General features: G+C 51.8%; 1 protein-coding gene across 1 annotated transcript; it reads left to right on the top strand.

The window, feature by feature from the left end:
* The first annotated feature begins 1,205 nt into the window (after positions 1 to 1,205).
* On the top strand, positions 1,206 to 13,987 carry GATA5 (GATA binding protein 5). Its single transcript, XM_051632931.1, has 7 exons — positions 1,206 to 1,520; positions 2,185 to 2,787; positions 4,831 to 4,997; positions 10,316 to 10,441; positions 11,291 to 11,378; positions 11,963 to 12,087; positions 13,062 to 13,987. Exons 2-7 carry the CDS (start codon positions 2,268 to 2,270, stop codon positions 13,215 to 13,217), a joined length of 1,182 nt encoding a protein of 393 aa, XP_051488891.1. The 5' UTR covers positions 1,206 to 1,520; positions 2,185 to 2,267; the 3' UTR covers positions 13,218 to 13,987.
* The last annotated feature ends 949 nt before the right edge of the window (positions 13,988 to 14,936 follow it).

The raw sequence follows: 14,936 nt of genomic DNA, 5'->3' as shown, positions 1-14,936 counted from the left end.
CCGGGACCGGCCGGGCTCCCCCGGGGCCGGTACCCCGCCGCTGGGCAGTTCTCAGCGGGGTTACCGGAGAGCTCCCGGGACCCAGCTGGGCCCGATCCTGTCGGCAAAGACCTGCGGGCGGTAAAGCTCTGTTCGCCCGTGGATGGAGCAAGTGGCAGATGAGACACGCCGAGGCCTATTTCCCCCCGTTTTTCAGAGGAGGAGAGAGCCGGCGCCTTGGGGCAAAAGAGCAAAAATTCCCCCGTACGCCCCGGAGGCAAAACCCGATAACGATGAAATGATTTCCTAGCTCCGGCGGAGGGTGGGGACCGGACCGGCACCGGGGAGAATTTAAATTGGCCGAATTACTCGGGCTAGGGGGGCAGCGGGAACGAAGTGCTCCTTCCCCTCCTGCACCCGATCCCGTGGAAAAGAGCTTTTGTCCCCGTCGCTGCCCAGGGGTGCAGGGGGGAGGACTCTCTTCACTGTTCCCCCCAGGGAATAGCAGAGTCCCCGCAAAGTGGGGCAGCCCGGCGGCCCCGAGAGGACGGTGAGGGGCAGGAGAGCTGCTCTCAGGAGCGGCCCGGTGGGGCAAAGCAGCCTTCAGCCCCGGGCACGGCCGGGCCGGGCAGGCTGCGAGCGGAGCCCCAGCCTCGGTGGGGCCGTGGGCTGCTTCAGAAAGGCAGGGCGGGCTGGGGGCAGGCTGGTCAGACCCCTCCCTTCCCTCTTAGAATGGGGTTTATTGCAAAGTAGAGCCGAAGCGCTTGTTGGGAGCAAAAAACTCCCTGAGTCCCCCCAGGCAACTTTTCGGTGTATTGCCCAGAATTTACCGGCGGCCCTGGGGGGCTTCGCCTCCCGCAGGGGTATCGGAGCGACCCCCAAACACTCAGCAAGGCCCGTAAAGGAGGGACCCACCCCCCAGCCCCTCCCAGGGGGGCGGGCAGACACCTCCAGCCTTACGAAAGTTGGGGGGGGTCAGGGGGGCGACCATCGGGCCCGGGGCGGTGCGGGACACCCTCGGGGGCCTCATCCTGTCCCCGCTCCGCCCGACGCCCGCGGCCCCGCGCCAGGGCCCAGCCAGCGGGCGCGTCCCCCCCGCCGGGAGCGGAGCCTGAGGGATTTATCCCGGTTCCCCCCCCGTGCCGGGAGGCGCCCAATCCTCGCCGGGACCGGGGCTACCCCCGCCGTCCGTCACGTGGGCCGGGCCGCACCGGGGCCGCCGTAAAGAGCCGCCGCCGCCGCCGCGGCCGCCACTTCCCCGCGGGGCGCAGCCAGGGACGCACCCACGGGAGACGGCGGCGTCTAGAGGGGAGGAACCGGGGGAGGGCAGCCCCTCTCTGCCGGGCGTTCCTGGTTGCTTTGTTTTTCTCCTCCTTCCCCCATAAACTTTATTCTATTTTTTATTATTATTATTTTTATTATTATTATTTTTATTGTTGTGTTTTGTTTTGTTTGTTTTCCCCTGGGATTTTCCTGCATGGTCTGAACGCAGCTTCATGTCCACCCGGCCATGCCTGGCTCCGCTCCCGACCCGCTGCCATGTGAGTACCTGTGCGAGAGGAGCGGCCCGGGAGGGGGGCAGGGGTGGGATGCTTTTGCGGGGATCCGCGGCTTCAGCTCTCCACCCGCACGTGGAGGGCCTGCCTTAGGGTTATTTCGCTTTTGAACATGAAATTGGCAACGCTGGAGGATGGGGGAGATAGAGGATGTCCCGGGTCCGGAACTGCTGCCCGGGGCTGCCGGGACTCCGCTCCCGCGGCCCTGCCCTCCAGCAAGGCCCCGAGCCGCGCTTCAGGCCCGGGGCTCCAAAAAAAAGAAGATGGGAAGGGAAATACTTATTTTGGAAAGAAAAAAAAAAAAAAAAAAAAGTCGAGGTTTTTTTCCACCCCTGAGCAGCGCCCGGGCGGGCCGCGGTGGGAAAGCGCCGGCGGGAGCTGCTGCGCGTTGTGCGGAGCTTGTTTCTCGCCGTGACTCGGTTGCTGCTCTCGGCCCAGCGCCGCGGGTTTCCCCTGCGGGACGAGCTGGCGAGAGGAAAGTTTAAAAGGGGGGAAAAAAAAAAATAGTTACAAAGAACAGCCCCTGTTTGAAAGAGGGAAGAGGCTCTTTCGCTGCGGGAAACGCTGGCGGGTGTGAAGGGCCGCGGGCCGGCATCTCCCGGGCTCTGCTGGGGTCTCATCCCGCGGATCTCGGCTTTCCCCCCACCAGGTTCCTCTGAGTAACCACCTCGGCACCGTCGGGGCGCAGCCGGCCGGGCCCTGAGCAGCCGTCGCCGCCGCTGAGGACGGAACATGTATCAGGGTCTGGCTCTCGCCCCCAACCATGGCCAGTCGGCTTATTCCCACGACTCCAGCAACTTCCTCCACTCGTCGGCCGGCTCGCCCGTCTACGTGCCCACCACCCGGGTACCCTCCGTTCTCCAGACGCTGCCCTACCTGCAAGGCTGCGAGCCGCACCAGAGCCACCTCGGCAACCCCCCGGGCTGGGGGCAGAGCGGCAGCGAGGCCGCTGCCTTCAACGCCGGCAGCCCCCACCCGCCGTCGGGCTTCTCCTACTCCCACAGCCCGCCGGGCAGCAGCCCCACGGGCCGCGACGGTGCCTACCAAGGGTCCCTGCTGCTGGGCGGCGGGGGCCGGGAGCAGTACGGCAACGCTTTGGTGCGCTCCGTTAACGGGTCCTATTCCAGCCCTTACCCCGCCTACGTGACCCCAGAGATACCGCCTTCCTGGACGGCCGGACACTTTGAGAGCAGCGTGCTGCACAGCCTGCAGACGAGGCAGGCGGCTTTACCCGGCCGCAGGTCCACCTTCGGTAGGTCGCTGTCGCCTCTCGTCGTAGCCTCCGGGCTCTGAGTCGTTTCTCGGCTCTCGGCATCCCCATCCCCCTGTGTGTTGGTAGCCCGGCCCCGGGTCGACCTGCCGTTCCCGACGGGAAAGGAGGGGATGACTTTTATCCAGGGATGGAGAGGTGGCCCGGGCACAGGGTGTGTGTGGCTGACCCTCGACAGAGGTGGGGTGTGTGTGTGCGTGACACGAAGGGCAAGGACCGCGTTTCAAAGGAGAGCAGTTCCCCCGCAGGACAGAGGAGCAGAGGCCGTTCAACCCCTTCCCCCCACCCCCCACTCCGATATCTCCTTCCCACAATATCGACTTTGTGCCTGTGCTTCAATACTTACCCTTGTGTTTAAATTAGCGGGGCAGATTTATAGCTCACTCCCTTTTAAGTAATTTATTGTGGTAAATTAGTTTATATTTGAACAGACTCTCGGTCTCCTAATTCTCCTTCACCCAAACAGGTCCGCAGCTGCATCGCTCTGCGGCCTTTAGAGAGACACTGAAACTCACTCAGGCGTTGAACAATAAACCCCACTTCAATTCGTTTGCATCCACACCGCAGAGTCCTTTTAAACCAAGCCCCGAGCAAATAAAACTTTGGGGGTTGATTTTTAAAAGGACTCTCCGTGCGCGGGGTTTATAGCCCGGGGGGTATTTCACCATCCTCCTCCTGCGGTGGTTTGCAGAAGTCCTTTCAAAGCCACTTCAAGATCTCAGCCGCGTTATCATCTTTACTGCGGTGAACCGAATTATCTTATCTTTACCCCAAGAACAAAGTTAAAGCAGGGAAGCAGCCCCCTCCCCACCGAGCTGCCTCCCCGCCTCGGCTCTTCCTCCCGCGCCGGAGGTGCTCGGCAGCGGGTTCTTTCCAGGATTTTCTCTTTGTCTAGGAAAATCCGTTGCGTTGTGCGGGAAGGGATCAACCCGGTCCTGTCGGGGGAGGTGATGGCGCGGAAATCCCTTCCGCGCTTTGATTTGGGTGGTTTGGGATCCGGAATAGCGGCCGCCGTCCTCTCTGCCGTTTATTTTTGCTCTTGAATAATGTAAACGGCTCTTAAGTGCCGTGTACTATTCCTTTTAAAAAGTCAATTAATTATTGCGACTTTTTTTTTTTCCCTTTTAAACTTTTTTCCCCCACTTTTCCATTTTTAATTGTTTTGTTCTGTGGGGTTTGTGTTTTGTTTTGTTTTCCTTTTTCTTTCCGTCGGATCATTATTAATACGATCGAAGTTTAAAAATAGTAATAAGAAGAAGTGTATTTTTCTTCGGAAGAAAATAACATTTCAGATCAAGGGAGTCACTTCAAAAAGAGAGGGAAGGACCATGGGAGGAGAGAGACCGACTCTCGATGGAGGGGTCCCTCGGTTTTGCTCCGGGCTGCCCGTTTCCCGCGGAGCCGGCACCGGGGACGGTGCTCGGAGCGCGTTGCTCCGCATTTTCTTCCCGGGGCTTTCGAAGAGGGGGAGAAAAGTGAGGAAGAGCCTCTCTAGCTGGATTTTTGGGGTCGGGGCGGGTTCCGATGCTCCCCCGGGAAGCCCCGGGCAGCTCAGCGTTGCCAGCCCGGCCGGTGTGGGGCGAGGGGACCACGGGCAGCCCCGAGCCCTTCTCCAGCCGGGCCCTCCCTAACGCGCCTTGTTGGAAATCAGGAAAATCGACCCATTTCCCACCCCTCTCCTCCCCCCCACTTATTTTTTCAGCCCCGTGCAGAGATAACACCGCGCTGATGGGTTCCCTGCCCTTTCCCATCCTGGGAGACCCCAGCCGCGCTCGGGCCTTTGGAGGGGATGGGGAAATATTCTGGCTTTGAGCAAAATATTAAAAGATTAAGGTGGGGAGGGAATAAAGGGGTTTGGTCCACACCGTGTAGGGTGGATGTAAATCCTCCCCGGGCAGGGATTGTCCGGAAGCACAGAGAATTAGGGACCCTTTCCCTCGGGGTTCCCCGTGGGCAGCCCGGTGCCGGGTTTCACTGTGAGGCGGGGGCGGGCACTGACCCCCACATCTTGCCTCTCTCTTCCAGAATATCTGGAGGAGTTCCCCGGGGACGGCCGGGAGTGCGTGAACTGCGGGGCCATGTCCACGCCGCTCTGGAGGAAGGACGGCACCGGGCACTACCTGTGCAACGCCTGCGGGCTCTACCACAAAATGAACGGCATCAACCGGCCGCTCAAGCCGCAGAAGAGGCTGGTAAGAAGGGGGAAACCCCGCAGGGATCCCCTGCTGCAGCCGGGGGGGAGGGGGCTGTCGTGGTGACCGCGCTGTCGGGGTCTCTGTCCTTGTGTTGGGGCCTGTTCCTCCCACTGTTAAAAGGCCATCAGGAGCCCCCGGCTGTGGTGCAGAGCTGGCTGGAAGGCAGAGGGCTTCTTGCCCCAGCATGGCTGGTGGGCAGCGCTGAGATGGGGCAGCAGGGACTGGAGGGGTCCTGAGGCTACACTGGGGGGCTGCACCACAGCTGGGCAGGGCCTGATCAGCCCTGCCTGTCATCCAGAAATCTGGGGGCTTCCCCAGCTCCGTTCTTGCAGTGGGTGCATTGCTTTTTATTCAGTAATAAAGAATAATAATAGTAATTGTAATAATAATAATAATTTCCTGCAGACAGACATGGTCTAGGCAGGGTAGTTGAACAGGAGGTGGGGCTGATCTTGGACTGCCCCTGACAGGTTTTCAGCTGCTCACAATGGGAGCAGGATGAAGCCCAGTTCCCTTGCTGCCTAAGAAGGAGATTTGGAGTTTGGTAGTTCCTGGTTTCTCTACAGGTTAAAGCATTGATTCCCCCCACTAACATGATAGTGGGCTTCCTCCAATTGGGATCCCATCGTGAGAGAGGAAAGAAGCCTCTTTTTTTTTTTTCTTCTTTTTTTTTTTTTTCTTCTTTTTTTTCTTTTCTGGAGTCACTTCGGGATGTTTAAATTTGGTGGTAACAGTTTTGGTTTCAGAGCCTGTCATCAGAAGCCATCATTACAAACAGGATGTTTGTGGGAGCCATGCTGGGGAACAGCTGGCAGCTCCTTTTGCTTTCACTTGAGGTGTATTCCTGCAGTTATTATTTTGCATTGCAAAACAAATTATTAGCAATAACCCAACAGTGACAAGTTTCTGTGTCAGAAAACCATTTTAAAAAAAAGAGCAAGATGTTTCATTCAGATTCCAGAAACGTGGCTCTGGATTTGCAAAATGAAATGAGCCGTGGCTCAGTGGAAAATCACTCTGTTTTGTTCATCATCTAAAAATCGAGGAATTCCAGTGAAACATTTTGGATTATGGTTTCCTTTAGTGTAATGACATTAAATCTGCACCCCAGCAGTGGGCTCTGGTCACTGCTCTGCTGTAAATCTCAGAGATATGTTGCCGATTTCTTCCAAGCAAATACGATCCGTGCATTGAGAGATGGGTCCAAACCAATTTAAACCCAACTCCACATCTCAGGCTGGAATTAAAATGTGGCACTGGACAAATTTCCAAATTACCAGGTATTTGTTTTGTTGTGTTTTGTTGTTTTTTTTAAACAGCTTTTTCCCAAAGGAGCTGGAATGGTCTTTTTGCTGTTGAGTAATTTATTTTGGCGTGTGGGAAGGGAGCCAGCCTTGCATTGCCTGTAGCCTGCCCATGTGGTGTGGGCAGCACTTGGGGATCCTGAGCTCCCTGCCTGCTCCTCTCTCACTGCTGGCACAGCCTTCTACGTAACACCAGTGAGAAATTTTTTGGCAAACATATCAGCAAAGTTTTCTGGTGGAGAGCATTGGTTTGCAGTATTAAGACCGTTGCCCAGTGATGAGCAAATCTTGCCAGGAATTATCAAAGCATTTCTAACCTTTTTTAGGGTTATTTTGGCTATCAAGGCAATAATGGTAAAGCCCAAATGAAAGAGCTGATGCTTATTTGGAGGAAACATTTTGAGAAAGGTGAAGTGTCTGAGGAGATTTTGGTTTATGGGTTAGAAAAGGGGCTGCAATTTTGACTTTCCATCCTGCCTTTCAAATGAAACATTTAAAAATCTTGGATTTTTCCAAGGGTTTGAAATGTCCTGTTGCAACAAGGTCTGCCCTGTCAGAGGAAGAGGATCCACTGATGGTGGACAACAGGGTGCTGGGCATGCTGTGCAAATGCAGCACTGAAGGAGTGACCTGCACCCCTGTGGTGTGGGATGTTTCTTTTCCCAAATGAGTTCCATGGCAGGGGACGTCTTCCCTGCTCATAACCTCCCACATGGGCTGGGTGGGAGCAGAGTGGTGACCAAGGTGCCACACCACTGCTCTAGCAGTGATGAAATCAGCTGTTTCACAACGTGGTGAAACACAGACACGGGGAAGAAAAAATGGTTGGTTTTATCCTTTACGTTACGACCTTTGTTCTGTAAGTAGATGCTGTGCTGGGAGTTACTCTGACTTCTGTTTTCACAAAGCAAAGTCCTGCTGAAAGCCCTGGAGAAGGCAATGTGGCCCAGATGACAGGGGGAATGATGTCCTGCAGCTCAGGAGCACTCAGCCTGCTTGTGCATGGGAGAGCTGAGCAGTAGTAGTGTGGTTTCCAGTTCATTTTTTGGTTTTTGGTGGGTTTTTTTGAGGTAAGGGCAACATCCTCTATGCAGCAGGGACAGCCCTTTCACTACAGCCTCTGTCTGGGTTCAAAGCACTGTGGTTTTCAGCTCAATCCTGGCACATGCAGCTCCACCAGGTAGGAGCAGAGCTGCCTCACATGGGGCAGATCCAGGGGTGGCCACAGCGGCCGCCCTGTGCTCAGCAGCTCCCACACCACCCTCGGCTGAAGGGCCAACCTGGAGTTGAGTTTTGCTGGCTTGGCTCAGGGGATATCTTTTCAGCCTGTCCTTTCTTACAGTTTGCAGTGCTTAGTGGTTTTGGGGACAGTGGTGGAGCAACCTGAAAGGACCTGGAGTTGACAGTGTGTGCCTTAGCTTCCTCCTGGACATCATTGGTTCCCGCTGCTTCCTTGTCCTCTGTGGTGTGGGTTTGCCCAGAGCCATGGTAGCAAAGGCACATCTCAGATGCTGCTGCTGCCTTTGGCTCTGAGCCTTGGATCTGTCTGCTTTCAGGAGCTGAGCTTGGGCATCTCAGCATGCTTTGCTGCAGCCCCTTTCCCATCGACACCACCTCCCTTCCATCCCGCTGGCAAGGGGGACATAGAAGCATTGACTAAGTCTGGGAGCTCAGAGGCTTCTTCCTCTGAAACCCTGTGGTTTCATTTCCACTTTTGAAAAAGAGGTGAAGCAAAGTCTGTGATGGCTTTGGGCTCCTCCAGAGGGACCTGCCCCGCTTACTCTGAATTTTTTGGGCTCCCCAAGCAGCACTTGCACACGGTTGATCCGATAGGCACCAACTCACCATTCCTTGAGCTTATCAGCAGCTCTTGGCTGTCAAGCCCAGACCATGAAGAGTTTTTGTTTTAATGTATGCTGCATTTGTATAAATAAACACTGGAGCACAATGTTGAAGTCAACAACTTCCTAGACAAGGTCAGAATGGTACAAAGGCAGCTGGGTGGAGGCAGGCAGAAATGCATTTTCTTTTAAGGGAACTGCTGGGAAGCCAGCAATAAAGTATTGTGCCCTCGTCCTTCAGAGAGCAACAGTAGCCTTGACTGTCTCTTTCTTGCTGAGCTGTCAGATTGTGGTGTAGGGTCAGGTTCTTGAGGGGTTTCTGTGGTTTAAATTGTAATATTTGGCCATGGAGAATGGTTTCTGCTCTCCCTGGCTTTGCTAGGAGAAGGCAGCCCACAGTGATGTGCAGGAGATGCAGGAAGGACATGCTGAAAACCTGTGAGGAGGTCATGATGCAGTGCTGGGAGGGTGGGCATGGCCCATGGCTCACTGGAGCCACAGGTCTCATTGCCTCCTCATCTGCATACACAAAGATTTGTATGCAATAGGGGAGGGTGTCCCTCCTTTCCAGGGACTTACGGTGGCCCATAAATCTTGGGGCTTTCCAAGAGGCTTTTTGTTGGCCTTCCTCCATCTGCAGGCAATGACAGATCTCAGCAGCCCATGCTGGGTGCAGTTACCCCAGGGCTGAGTGGCTCGAAAATCCCCTCCTCACCTGCAGCAAGAGCTGGATCTCAGAGCCCTTGGACCCCTTGGGTGCTCAGCACCTTCCATTGCTCCTGTTCAGGCTGAGGTCCCTCCTGATTGTAGGGATGAACAGCACAGCCCCAGCAGCTGAAAAACTTTAAGGAAGTTCTGTAGCTGCTCCAGGATCTTTCTGTGACGCCATGTCCCATACTGGGGACAAGGATTGCTGTCCCCTCCTCTGTGCCAGGCTTTTCAGCTCACACTTCAGTGTATTATTATTTTTGCCTGGTTATTTCTTGAAAGCTAAATAATTTCCAAGGCAACATCATTATTTGCAAATAGTTGCTGAGACCTCTTTGCTGAGCAACGAGTGAATCAAAGCTTGGGCATGTCACTTGTGTCTCTTGAAACTCAAAGCTGATCTTTATTTGACTACTAACCTTGTAAAAACATTTCATTTTTATTCCGACTCTTCCCACCTCATTCATCATATTGCTCAGTCATGATATCAAGCAATCAGGGAAGAATAAACAAACAGGGAGTTCTTTATTGTCTGCATCACCTATCATCTGCCTTTGAGAGGAATCAAAGAGATTTTTCTCAAGGCTGAAGGACACGTTCAAACACCTGAGTGGGGAGAGCATGTGATAGTAATTCTGTCACTGGTATCTTTTACTTAGTGAAGTATTTGATTAAAATAATTTCAGTACCTTGTGTTAGGAGACTTTCCAACAAAATTCCTATTGAGCTGGCAAGTCTGTAAGTAGAGACTTGTGAATTTTCCAGTGGCTTGGAGTACAGTTGTCAGAAATGAGTCTGCTGCTTCTGCCAGATTATATCCCTTCTCCATTTGGAAGCATTAACATTTCAGAGCCAGCAATCACTGCACCCACAAAATATGTCATCAATAAATGTTTGCACCGTGTTTCTGCAGCCTGTGAGAGAACAGACTGTCTGTGAGTTGTGCAAAGAATAACCTCCCTGGTCCCATCATGGGCCAGTTCAGTTTGGTTTGGCTCAGTTCAGCCAATTGTCTTAAAACAGAGATGAACTGAGGTGTTGCTAACTTTACTGGTAGTTCTGAGCGCAGAAAACCAGAAGAAGAGCTTGCTTAAAGCATGAGGAGTTTTCTTTGTGGACTTGAAGCCTGGCTGGCATTTTCCACCTCCACCCCATCTGAGTGGATGTCCTGGAGGAAAGTTTTGTGTGTTCTGAGTCCTGATCACATCCACCAGATTTGTTGGAAGTTTGTGAAATGACTTGCAAGGATATTTTCCAGGTTTATCATGCTCAATAAGAAAAGCACTTGCAAATTAGGGTGATCTCATTTGAATGTAATTTCTTTGGTCTGAATTTGCCTATTGCGTGTTTCTCATTTTCCAGGAAACCGGTGTAATTGGAGATTTTCTTTTTAGATGAAAGGAAATTTCCTAATTAATCATTTCTATGTGTGCACTCATGTGTGTGTTTGCTTGTTTTCAAGTCTTCATCTAGACGTGCTGGCCTCTGTTGCACTAACTGCCACACAACCAACACCACCCTCTGGAGAAGGAACGCCGAAGGGGAGCCCGTCTGCAATGCCTGTGGGTTGTACATGAAGCTCCATGGGGTGAGTATCACATCCACATCAGGAGGGACCTTTGGGAGCTGGGGTCACCACCCAGCAGGTTCAAGATATCAGGTCTGGAGACACTAGTCTCTAAACTGGACCCAGAAGAGTCCTAATCCAGTCCTGTCTCCTTAAATAGTTAAAGGCTCAGTCTACTGAGGTTCTCCAGAATAAGGCAAAAGGAGTACTGGAACATCCTCAGGAGGTGCTTGGATAGAGGAGATTTCTGGCACTGGGTGGCTCTTAATTAGGTTATTTGCTGAGTTGCTCCCAAAACAGAAAGCTTAACAGGCTCCAGTAGCTGGAGACTGAAGCTCCCCAAGCCCAGACTGGAGATAAGGAGAACGTTCTTCTAGATGTGGAAAAGAGTGCGTGAAAGATGCTAAGGAGTCCACATGGAGACTGGTGGATAATGTTTATCCACAGAGGATGGGAATTGTTGGTAGCATGTCCATCAGTCAAAGAGAAGACTTCATCCCTCTACATAGGCCTCTTCAAACTTCTGCCATAAAGGTTGAAGTTCCTGTATCCTGTGACCATTCCCTCTGAGCTGTGTAGGCTTCAGTCTGAAACTGTAATTTAATAAGGCCCTGTCATAAAGGTCACTAATAAATCAGGAAAAGGAAAATAGGAAATAAAGGAAAAAACAAAATTTGTGGGAAAGCCTTAGCTGTTAGCCTTATACATCTTCCAGCCAAGGCCTGTTGCAGAGAAAAATAGCATGTAGTGAAGGACAAGGACTTTAGGTGCTTTGCATGAGCTACAGCACATAAATAGGAGAGCAACAATGTATGGGAAGGAGCTAAGTAAAATACAATATTAATGATTCCAAACTTTATGAATGTCAAGGTACCACGACCTCTGGCCATGAAAAAGGAAAGCATCCAGACGAGGAAAAGGAAGCCTAAAAACATTACCAAAGGCAAAACCTCAACAGGTATAGTGCTGCTATGATCCACCACGGGCACTTGGAGCACAGTGCTCCTCAACATGTCTTCTGCAAGAAATTATGATAATTAGAAAATAATATTGTAATTTATTTATTTATTTTCCTCTGATGATTGCTTTACATGTCAGAGCTGTATTAATGCGTAGACCTCATGTGGAAGGAGGATGCTAGGTGGGAAATCTCAGTGTTGGAATATTCCCATGAGGTTCCTCTGTCCTGTGGGCACTCAGCTCCAGCCCAGCTGTGCTCATGTTCAAGCAGATCTGGGCTTAAATGAGTAATGGGGAAAATGGTGCATTAAAGAGTTGAGGGGAAGATATCCTCTTGCATTCAATATTAGTCCATGCAGCCTGTACCAGGAACAGCACTGCCAGGCTGTGGGAGGCTGCTTCTGCTCCTCCATTAGCATCTGGGCAACCAAACAGAAATTCTTACCCTGGTAGAGATGTGGTGGAGAAAGAGAACAGTAGAGTTGTGCCATGAGATGTGACGGTAGCCGTTAAAATACAAATTTACACAAGAACAGATTTGAACCCAGGTTGCTTCACTGTCCTGTACTGATTGTCTTCCAGGGTCTACGACCTCAGCCACGAACTCCCCCTCTTCCATCACCAACTCCGACAGCACGGTCACTTTAAAGTCAGAGCCCAGTGCCACCTCACAGTACCCCGGACAAACCATCGTGTCAGTGTCCCAGGTAAGGCCAGGGGCCTGCAGCCATCACCTGCCAGGGTGGATGCTCCACACGCCTCATTAGTCACTAATCTGAGGGGGCTTGATGAGGCTAAGCAATTAGTTCATTGCCTTGGCAGTCACCAGTCTGATGGGCTGCCTCAGATGGAGGAAAGCAGGGAGCAGGAGCCAAGACTTTGCAGACAAGGAAAGGCTCCAGCCTGTTGGCTCCTCAGCAGCTCTTACATCTTCCAGTGGGGATCTGGGAGGTCCAAGCCCTGCTGCTGCAGAGGCAATCAGTGCCAAACAGGCTTCAGCATAGAGCTGCGTTTCGTTCCCATCTCCTGCCATGAAATCCTGGGAGTTACAACCCTGTCGAGTTGATGGGATCAGCCCAGAGATGCTCAGAGCTCATGGAGCTGCAACACTGTCAGATACCCAGACTGCAAGGCTGACCTCCTACCCCAGGGTTTCTTTGGAACAGGTTGCTGTTTTGCGTTGGCAGAGGGAAAAATGGCTCTAAATCAACCCACACTTCAAAATGTGGTGACCCAGCACTATCTTTGTGGGGTTTGAGCCCTCCCTGAGCTGGACATGTGCACGTGGAGAGGAAGCTCAGCTCCAACACCTGAGTGCCTGACACACTGCCAGCTGTGCTGCATGGGAGAGGGGATTTTGGCTGAAACTAATAAATCTGGTTTGTGCTGAACTCTTAAAAAATATACATGCACCTAGAGAGCTCCAAACTTGACATGTTTAGTCAATAAATAAATGCAGATGGGCCCTGGGATGCCTCCTTCCTGCTGGGTCCTTGTGCTTGCTGGGCATGGAACATCCGTGCTGCTCTGGGATGCTCCAAAGGGCAGAAGCAACATCAGGGATAACCCATCCTGTTTGTAATCCATCCTAGTCCTACCACCACGCTATGACAAGGGGCTGAGTGACCCATTGGCTAATAACAGGCTTTCTAATGACTTTCTGCTTCCCTCCCCGGGGCAGGCACAGAGCCAGTCAGACGAGGGGATGGCCGGTGCCCACGGCGACTTCAAATTCGAACCTGAGGACTACACCTTCTCCCCCACCAGCATGACCCCCCAGCCTGGGCTGAGCATGCCGCTCCGGCAGGACTCCTGGTGTGCCCTGGCACTCGCCTAGAGACCCCCGACCTCCAGCAAGAAGCCTGGGGACCAAGGTTTTTTGGCTGGCCCTGCTAAGGGCTGGCAGGCAGGACGGGCTGCCCCAGTGCTCTGGGGCTGCGGGCAACGAGCGTGGCCAGAGGACAGGTTTCTCTTGGAGGATGCACGTGGAAAACACTGGCTGGACAGGGCTGGGATGGCCCTGCTGTGGCTCCAGCTCCCCAAAAAGCTCATCCTTGGCTGGAGTGACCCAGGGTTGCTTCCCTGAGGCTGGAGCTCTGGGGCCACCTTCCTTTTCCTGGGGAAAGCCTTCTTCCTTTGAGATGAAACCAGCAAATAAATGCATCCCAGAATCTATGTTTATTCGCAGTGATTTCTCCCTCCTATGACTCCTCTGTGTGCAATTTATTCCACTTTCCAATAAAAACTGTAATAACATGGCACCAAATAACTTAATTTTATTAAAATGTAAACTGTGTGGCCTTCTTCATGTTTTATTGGCCACAACAGGAAGAAAAGAAAAAAAAAAAAAAAAAGAAAGCAAAAAAGAAAGCACAACAGTTGTTTAAAACATTTACTGTTTTGTATTAAAAACAAACATCTCTATAGAGTGTTAGCTTCTGAAGCATTTAGCATATCAACACTGAGCTGATGAGTCAGACATGAAATAAACACGCTGCTCTTCCCTTTCCAGCTCCAAATATTTTTTTTATTTTTATTCTGATGTTAGGCAAACCACATGACAAACATGGTCAAAACCGCCCAATAATAAAAGAATACTGAAATGCTGGTTTTCTTTTGTATTTCCTGATTGTTTTTCGTGTTGCCAACTCTGAGCGTTAGGAAGTCAGAAGTTAGCCCTCCAAAAGTTAAGGGGAAGGTTTGAGGGACTGAAAAATAAAGGATGTGTTGGAGGTACATTTGTTTGCATCCAGTTTCAGGGATGTTTTGAATAAAGAATTTCCAACTTTCAGCCATGCAGAGTAAAGATTCCTTTTAAATTATTTTCATGCAAGCCAAGTAGAAAATAATTTATTGGAGCTGAGCTGTGGCAAAAGATCATCGGTGATGCAAAAACAACATCACAATTCCAAAAGCTGGGATCTGTGTTTCTACAAAGCTGCCCCAGGGAAGTGGGAGAGGGGGAGATGTGCTCTACTGAGGGTGTATGCAAGAGGATCCAAAAGCTTCAGAGGAGCATGTGGATGAGGAGAAGACCATACCAAGGAGGGGAGATGAGTGGAAAATTAAAGGGGAGCAAGGTTGTGAAGTTACTTCTATGGCCTGCTTTATTTGTTATTTCTAAATAAAATCCCCAGCCTGGCTGTACAGCGATTTATGGCCAGGAAGCTGTCAAGTAATAGACCCTTAATATAGAATTTGACCTGTCCAGACTTCCTGGAGCAACTCTTCCTCTTGTCAGAAGAGATGGATCACTTGATTTTTATTATAAACAACAAGCTAAAGATGATCAGGGAGAGTGAAGTCTGACATCAAGTCACAACTCAGCTGAGATGGAAGATGATGGTTTCCACTACCTGACCCTTGCTGGGGAAAAGGAGCCTCAGGCCCCTCCAGTGCTGCCATAGCTCAGTGGTTGGTCCCTCAACGTAGCCCTCTGCAGGCATGGAAGGTTTCAAGCCACATTTTTACCAAAGCCCATGGATAAAAGCTATCTTTGGAGGAGATTTTCTTGTGCTTCCAGAGCTTTATTAGCAGGTTGCATCATGCCAGGCTC

This window comes from Apus apus, chromosome 15, assembly GCF_020740795.1.
Source record: "Apus apus isolate bApuApu2 chromosome 15, bApuApu2.pri.cur, whole genome shotgun sequence".
Classification (NCBI taxonomy): Eukaryota; Metazoa; Chordata; class Aves; order Apodiformes; family Apodidae; genus Apus; species Apus apus.
This window is presented reverse-complemented; position numbering and strand designations above follow the sequence as displayed.

What these genes read in the sequence shown, in the direction of transcription:
- GATA5 (XM_051632931.1), top strand. Translation starts at nt 2,268, where the DNA reads ATGTATCAGGGTCTGGCTCTCGCCCCCAACCATGGCCAGTCGGCTTAT. An exon ending in CGGCCGCAGGTCCACCTTCG is followed by an intron (nt 2,788 to 4,830) that starts GTAGGTCGCTGT and finishes TCTCTCTTCCAG; the next exon opens with AATATCTGGAGGAGTTCCCC. An exon ending in CAAAGGCAAAACCTCAACAG is followed by an intron (nt 11,379 to 11,962) that starts GTATAGTGCTGC and finishes ATTGTCTTCCAG; the next exon opens with GGTCTACGACCTCAGCCACG.